Below are 7,700 nucleotides of genomic sequence, written 5' to 3'. Positions count from 1 at the left end.
CTCAAGGGACAACCAAGACCCATGTAGTGACCCCCAGAACCCATGTAAAGATCCCCAGGACCCCTCTAGGGACCCCCAAGACTCCTCTAGAACACCCCAGGATACTTCTATGACCTTCCCCGGACCCTAGAGGGGTCCTGGGGAGGGGGGGAGTTGTGTCTCCAGAGGGGTCCTGGCCTTCCCTATAAGGATCCTGGCCTCCCTACACGGGTTATGGGGGGTCCTAGAGAGGCCCTGGGGGAGGGGGGGGCCTAGAGGATTCCTGGGCTTCCCTGTGGGCTTTTGGGGGTCCTGAAGGGGTCCTGGGGGGCCCCAGAGGGGTCCTGGTGTCCCTCGAGGGATTTGGGGGATCCTAGAGGGGACCTGAGGAGTTGCTAGAGGGGTTCTGGGGTCTCTAGAGGGTTCTGAGGGGTCATAGAGAGGGCTTGGGCAGCTCCAGGGGAGTTCTGGGCTTCACTCTAGGTGTTTTGGGGGTCCTAGAGGGGTCCTGGAGTCCCTAGAGGGGGCCCTGTAAACCCCACCAGCACCTTGACCCCCCACGACTCTCTTCCCCCTCCAGCCCCCCAGTTCCCCCCAACACCCTTAGGGCTTCGCCCTAGCCCCGCCCCCAGGCCCCGCCGCAGCCAATGGGAGGGGCCCGTCCCCGCCCCAGCCAATGGGAGGGGCCCGTCCCCGCCGCAGCCAATGGGAGGGGCCCGTCCCCGCCCCAGCCAATGGGAGGGGCCCGTCCCCGCCCCAGCCAATCGGAGCCGCGTCCGCGCGGGTCCAACCGCCGTCGGGGCTGCGGGAGCCCCAACCGCATCGCGGAGGTTCGGGCGGCAGCGGGTCCGGGGGAGGCAGCGAGCGGCGGGTCCGGGGGAGGCGGGGAGGGGCGGGGAGAGGGGGAGAGAGGGAGGGGAGGGAAGGGGAGAGAGAGGAGAAGGGGCAGGGGGGGAGAATGGGGGGAGATGGGGGAGGAGGAAAGGGGAGTGGCCTCACGTGCCTCCCAGGACCCATCTAGGACCCCCAGGACCCCTCTAGGGACCCCCCAGGACCTCTCCACGACCCCCAGGATCCCTCTGGAGCCCCCCAGGCCCCATCTAGGACCCCCCCCGGCCCCGTCTCGGGACCCCCAGGACCCCTCTAGGGACCACTAGGATGCCTCTATGTCCTTCAGGACCCCTCTAGAGCCCCCCAGGACCCCGCTAGGACTCCTCAGGACCCCTCTAGGAACCCCCTGAAGGACCTCTCCACCACCTCCAGGGCCCCCCTAGGGGCCCCTAGGAGCCCCCTAGAGCCTCGGGACCCATTTAGTGATGCCAAGGACCCCTCTAGGGACCCACAGAACCCCTATAGAACCCCAAAAACCCCTGCAGGACCCCCCAGGACCCGTCTGGGGTTCCCGCCTGGGGGAATTGGGGTGGGGAAAAGGGAGAAGGAGCAGCTTGTGGAAGAGACTCTTGCAGCCCTTCCTGCAGTACCGCGATGCGGCCACACGGCGGCGGCACTGAGCTGGGGGGGGCGCTCTTTTCCCCTTTGATCCCCACCTTGTTGCAGGGGAGCTCGAGAGGCGGCCTGGAGTTCCCTAAAGGGGTTCTGTTGAGCCCTAGAGGGGTTCTGGGTCCCCGGGGTGTTCTAGGAGGTCCTAACGGGGTCCTGGGGGACTCCAGAGGGGTCCTGGGGTCCCTAGAGGGGTTCTGGGGTGTCCTATGGGTGTCTTGCGGGGGTGCCTAGAGGATTCCTGAGGTTCCCTCTAGGGGTCTGGGGGTCCCAAAGGGGTCCTGGGGGACTCCAGAGGGGTTCTGCTGTTCCTAGAGGGATTCGTGGGGTCCTAGAGGGATCCTGGGGGGTTCCTAAAGGGATTCTGGGGGGTCCTAGAGGAGCTGTGCAGAGGGAAAGAAAGGGAGAGGAGGAGGGAAGAGAGGGAGAGCAGGGTGGGAGGGAGAGAGGGGAGAGGAGGGATGGGAGAGAGAGAGAAAGAGGGGAGAGGGAGGGGGCAGGAGAAGGGGGGCAGAGGGAGAGGCCGGGCCAGAGGAGGCCTCAGTGCTGAGGGTGCTAAGGATCAGCCCAGGGCCCTGGCAGCCAGGCTGCAGCCCAGTCCCGTTGCTGCCTGCGCTGACGCCCTCGCCTGCGTCCCACGTGCAGTTGATGCTCGAGGCGACCCTTCCGCTCGAGGCGATTCCCGAAGCGATTCTCGAGGCGATTCCCGAGGCGATTCCCGAGGCGATTCCTGAGGCGATTCCCGAGGCGATTCTCGAGGCGATTCCCGAGGCGATTCCCAAGGCGATCCCTGCAGTGATCCCCGCGGTGCTGCTGCAGCCGCTCCCGGCGATCCCCGAGGCCCGGCAGAGCTCAGCCCCGGGCTCAGCCCCATCAGCCGCAGCTCCAGCGCGATGTGGTGCGGCGCAGCCGGTGAGCGGGGAGCGGTGGCAGAGGGGGGTGCGGGGAGCCGAGGGGCTCTGGAGGCCGGGGGCACAGAGCTCGGCAGCCTCTAACTGGTGCGTTAGACGGGGGGCAGAGCTACGAGCGAGTTGGGCTTTGGATGGCACGAGCGCTGGGAGTCCCGCTCGTCTGCGAGGGGGGATGTGGCAAAGCGCCGGCTTGGCTGCCTCGGGAGGGCTCTCCTCTGGGCTCTTGCGTAGCTGTCAGACAATATTGATGCATGTGAGTGCAGGTAAACGAGGATCCAAAATGCAGAGGAGCCAAACGACCGCTCGGCCAGATCGCTACATTCCCAGCCGTCGCGCTCTGAGGATGGAGGTGGCCAAGTTCCTCCTGAGCCAAGAGCAGGACCCTGCCTTGGTGTCACCCACCAAGAAGGTGAGCGTGTTGCTGAGTTGCAGGGACTGCGCTGCTCCCTCCCAAACGCCCTCGCGGCCTTTCCCAGGGAAGCAAACTGTAAGTTGTGTCGCGTGGTTGCGTGAGGCTGACAGCCCCGAGCGCCGCTGCCTCCAGCTCTGCCCTTGAGGAGCCGGGGATGAGGTTGGAGCTGTAGGGCCTGGGAATGGAACGGGGACGCGGGACCCTGAGCGAAGCTGTTCTGTAGGGACGTGTCCCTGGGAAGAGCCTCTGGCCCTTGTGGGAGCCAAACACAGCTTTGCTCCGTTTTAAAGCCTCATCGGCCCAGGGTACAGAGCTCCTAGGCTGTGAGCCTGTGCCCAGGGACACTGCTGGCGGGAGCTGTTCCAGCACAATGTCTGCGTGGGGAGCCGCTCTGGAACGTGTCTGCTGGGTTCTGAAATCTCTGTAGGAAGCATTTGGTTCCTTGTGGCTGTGGCTTTGTCCGCTGGCCGTGAGACGCTGACCTGGCCGCTCTTCTGTGCTCAAATGTGAGCAGGAGAGCTTGCTGGTGTCTGAGGAAAAAACCCTTGGAGCTGTGTCACGGGTTAGCCCCAGCCCGGCTGATTTCAGCAGCTAAAACCGTGCAGTTGCGCTCCCAAATCCCTCCACTCCCTACCCCTGGAAAGGGGGAAAGGGAAATGAGAGGAATGAGACTTGTGAGTTGGAAACTAAAACCGCAGCTTTAATTAAAATTACAATAATAATAATAATAACGGTTATTGATCTTATTAGGAGTGGTAATATATATACACACAAATATCTGAGATCGCGCCCTCGATGACTCAACGTCACCACAGATCCTGCAGAGCAGAATCGAGGGAATGGCTCCACAGCCAGGAGGGAGCTGAGCTCAGGAACTGGAGTCAGGAACACGCGGGTCCAGGGTCGGGGGCAAAGAGAGAGACGAGGTCCTCAGCGGCCGTCACAGAGGAGGGGGCCGACCCTCGTGGTCTTTGGGTTTCAAAGCGAGGGTGACGTAGATGGGATGGAACCCTCCGTTGGTCGCTTTGGGGTCACCTGTCCTGTTCGACCTGCCTTGACAGGCGCGCCAGAAAGCCTGGGCAGTGAGGCTGAACGGCTTCGATGTGGAAGAGGCAAAGATCCTGAGCCTCAGTGGAAAGGCTCCGAGCCCTGCGGCAGGTGAGGGACAGGCTCTGGGTGAGTCGACTCGGCTGGAGAGCCCTGGGCAGGGGAACAGCGGCACAGAGGCTCCGCATTTGGAGGCATCGACCGGCTTCTGGGAGCTGCTGTGCACACCGGGCTCTCCCTAATCCTTAGGTGTCCAGCGGCTGAGGGGCTGTGTGACAGCTCCAGAGAACTGATTTACCAGAGCTGGTTCAGCAGTTCACCCCGGCAGTGCCGTTAGCGCCCTGCACTCTTCTGAGCGTGGCTCTGCTCTCAGGGCTGCATTTTCCCCGGGAGGGATTTCTCCTCGGGTGAGCAGGGCTTAGCCGGGAGGAAACGGGACCTCCGGTTAACAGAAGTGTTTCTCTGCACACAGGCTTTCAGAACAACGTCACAGCGCTCTGCGGGCACGAGGTGATGCCTGGGTGCGGCAGGAGGAAGGGCAGATACATTCCCTGCGCGCCAGAGGGGGTCCTGGATGCCCCAGACATCCGTGATGACTATTGTAAGTGGGCTGCGATGTCGCGTGCTGGGCATTGAGATCGTTGTGTAGCGCAGTGCGGTTCCTAGGCCAGCGTGGTCTGAGGGACTGGAGCTCTGCCTGGGCTGTTTCGGTCTCTTCTGCCCTCGGGCTGGCATGGACCACTTCTGGGGTGAAGCCTTGTAGGAGCAGTGGTCCCGAGTGCTGGGCAGGTGGCTTGGACTGGGGCTGGGGGACACGCATACCTGGTGGAGGTGGAATAGGGTTGGACTCGGTGATCCGGTGGGTCTCTTCCAACCTGGTTATTCTATGATTCTATGATGAGCACCGGTGAAGGGCAGGGCTCTCCAGGGCAGCGCAGGGTGGCCTGCATTGCATTGCTCTTCCAAACTGTAGATCTGAATCTCCTGGACTGGAGCTCTCAAAACCTCCTGGCGCTGGCTCTGGACACCACTGTCTACCTGTGGCACCACGTCTCTGGGGAGATCATCAACCTCATGGAGACGGAGCACGTAGCTGATTACGTTTCGTCTGTGTCGTGGGGTAACGGAGGCAGCTGCCTGGCTGTTGGCTTGAGCAACGGTGAGGTCCAGGTGAGTGCAGGAGTCGAGCTGGAGCTGTTTAGGGGTTGCTGGAGCTGTGGGGCCTTGGGACGAAGGCTTGGCTGGCGCTAGAAGGATGCAACGCGCTCTGACTTGCCTGGTGTGGGCTGGAGATGTCCTCCGGCAGTGAGCAGCTGCGGCAGTGAGGCAGAGCTTGGGTTTGGGGTTCCTGACCCCTGGCGTTCTCCTTCCGTTCTGCGGGCAGGGGATACAAATTGTTCCCTGCTCCCAGAGTGAGCAGGCTGAATGGCAGAGCCTGCGCGCTGCGGTTTGTAGGGCAAAGCAACGGGGCTGGTGTTTCCTGGCCCTCTGGAGAACTTGTTGTTCTGCTTCCCTAGCTGTGGGACGTGGAGCGTCGGAAACGTGTCCGCACGCTGAGCAGCCACGTGTCCCGTGTCGGGTGTCTCAGCTGGAACAGCTACATCCTGTCCAGGTAAAGCAGTGGGTGGGGTTGGAAGGGCGGAGCGGAGCTGGTGCAGATCCTTGTGGATGTGCTCGGCTCACGCCAAGAGCCCGGATCTGCCGGCAGCACCGGTGTGAAACCCTGCGGCAGGTGCAGCCGTCCTGCCCCAGCGCCAGGATGGCTTTTCCCAGCACTGTGTGCAGCCTGACCCTGTGAGCCTTCTCTCTGCAGCGGGGCTCGCAGCGGCTGCATCCAGCACCACGACGTCAGAGTCGCTCAGCACCAGGTGGCCACGCTTGCTGGTCACACGCGGGAGGTGTGTGGCCTCAAGTGGTCTCCAAACGGCCGCTTCCTCGCCAGTGGTGGTGACGACCACGTGGTGAACATCTGGCCGAGCAGCCAGGGGGGCCGTGGAGGATTTGCTCCAGCGCAGAGCTTCCGTCAGCACCAGGGTGCTGTCAAGGTGAGCGCGGGGCAGCTGTGGGCTCGCGTTTGTGTGCGAGGCAGCCGTGCGGCACTGCCTGCGCGCAGGGTGCTCGTTGCACGCCTCAGGCTGACCCCTCTTCTGGCAGGCTGTGGCGTGGTGTCCGTGGCAGCCCAGCGTTCTGGCCACTGGAGGCGGAGGCGGCGACAAACGCATCCGCCTCTGGAACGTGTCTTCTGGCACCTGCCTGGGCAATATCGATGCCCGCTCCCAGGTGAGACGTGAGCGTCGGCTTGGATGTAAACAGCTTGTGGTGGGACGCCTGAGCGGAGCTGCTGGCTCCTGAGGCCCCGAGGCAGGGCCGAGGAGAGGGCCGTGCTCCTCTCGGGGTGCTGAGCATCGGCACGAGCAGCTCGTCTTCCCTGCATTGCCGCCTCCTGCCAGGTCTGTTCCATCGTGTGGTCGACCACCTACAAGGAGCTCATTTCGGGCCACGGCTCCGCAAAGAATCAGCTGGTGATCTGGAAGTATCCAGCCATGTCCAAGGTCACTGAGCTGCAAGGTAGGCAGGGCCCTTTGCCTGGGGCAGGGAGGGCTGCTGGCGGCTGAAGGAGATGTGATCCTTGGGTGGAGCGGAGCGGTGGCCCGAGCTGGAGCTCGGCTGGTGCGGGCTGCTGAGCAGAGGCGTGTGCTGCTCGAGGGAGGCCCTCCTGGGGGCTGCTGAAGGAACGCTGTTGGTGCAAATGCCCGCCTGGGCTGTGAATTCCTGCTGCTGCAGCCCGGTGCGGGGCCAGCTCTGCGAGCTGCTGGGGTTCCCGGGGCCCACGCAGTAAATGTGAGCGTGGTGGCAGAAGCAGAGGGAGCGGGGCGTGCGCCGAGCGGCCCGTCCCTGAGCGCACACCTCCTCTTCAGGTCACACGGCGAGAGTCTTGAGCATGGCTCTGAGCCCCGATGGCGAAACAGTGGCCTCGGCTGCTGCGGATGAAACGCTGCGACTCTGGCGCTGCTTTGCGGTGGATCCCATCAGGAAGAAGGAGAGAGAGAAGGCAGACATAGTCCAGAGCAGCTTCATTCGCCAGGCCATACGATGAGGGCATGGGGGTGGGGGGGGAGCGGGGAAACCTGGTTTCCCCTGTACATAGTTTCAATGGTTTCCCCTGTACATAGTTTCAATGGTTTCCCCTGTACGTAGTTTAAATGTTAATAAATGTTAATTAAGGTTTTAAAATTAACCAAGTGCTTTCCTTTGTCTTTTTTATGGAGTCTGCTGGAAGAGAAGGCCGTGGCTGATGGGAGCAAGCCCAGCGTGGATGCGGAGGACGAGTCCCGCGGTGTCCCAGCAGGACGGTCTCCAAGCCTGGGTCCCCTGCCTTCCTGCGTGCCGAGGAGGTTGCAGCGCCCTGCGCCCTGCGTGCTGCTCACAGAGAAAGCCCTGGGGTGATGGCTGGGACGTCAGCGACTCGGGAGCGATCGCAGGGAAGCGTCTGCCGAACCGCCGAGCCCAGAGGCGTGTGGGAGCTGAGAGACCTCCTGGGAACGGCTGATGGTGTCGCCTGGGGATACCTCGTGATGGACTTGTGGTAAAGGCTCTCTAGAAGGCCCTTAAGGCCTCTGGGGAAGGGCTGCTCGTGTGGGTCCTTTTCTAAGGAATTGAATAACGTGAGCCGGGGGTGGCCAGGGCCTGCGGGCAGCGGCGACACCGGTGCTCCTGATTCAAGGAGCTGAAAACAGCTACGGAAGGAAATGCAGCTGCCTTTCTAGGGGTAAAGGTAACAGGGGAATTATCGAATCAGGACAGCTTTCAGAAGGTAAATAGATGGATGGCCTCCAAATACGCTTTGGGGT

General features: G+C 62.7%; 1 protein-coding gene across 1 annotated transcript; it reads left to right on the top strand.

Moving 5' to 3' along the window:
• Positions 1–1,464: 1,464 nt before the first annotated feature.
• LOC138723305 (cell division cycle protein 20 homolog) lies at positions 1,465–6,946 on the top strand. Its single transcript, XM_069862252.1, has 11 exons — positions 1,465–1,572; positions 2,125–2,377; positions 2,654–2,799; positions 3,864–3,960; positions 4,322–4,450; positions 4,823–5,019; positions 5,367–5,461; positions 5,663–5,894; positions 6,004–6,129; positions 6,300–6,417; positions 6,768–6,946. Exons 1-11 carry the CDS (start codon positions 1,465–1,467, stop codon positions 6,944–6,946), a joined length of 1,680 nt encoding a protein of 559 aa, XP_069718353.1.
• Positions 6,947–7,700: the final 754 nt, after the last annotated feature.

This window comes from Phaenicophaeus curvirostris, chromosome 8 (assembly GCF_032191515.1).
Source record: "Phaenicophaeus curvirostris isolate KB17595 chromosome 8, BPBGC_Pcur_1.0, whole genome shotgun sequence".
NCBI lineage: Eukaryota > Metazoa > Chordata > Aves > Cuculiformes > Cuculidae > Phaenicophaeus > Phaenicophaeus curvirostris.
Note: the sequence above shows the minus strand (reverse complement) of the source record. Positions and strands in the feature narration are given on the sequence as shown.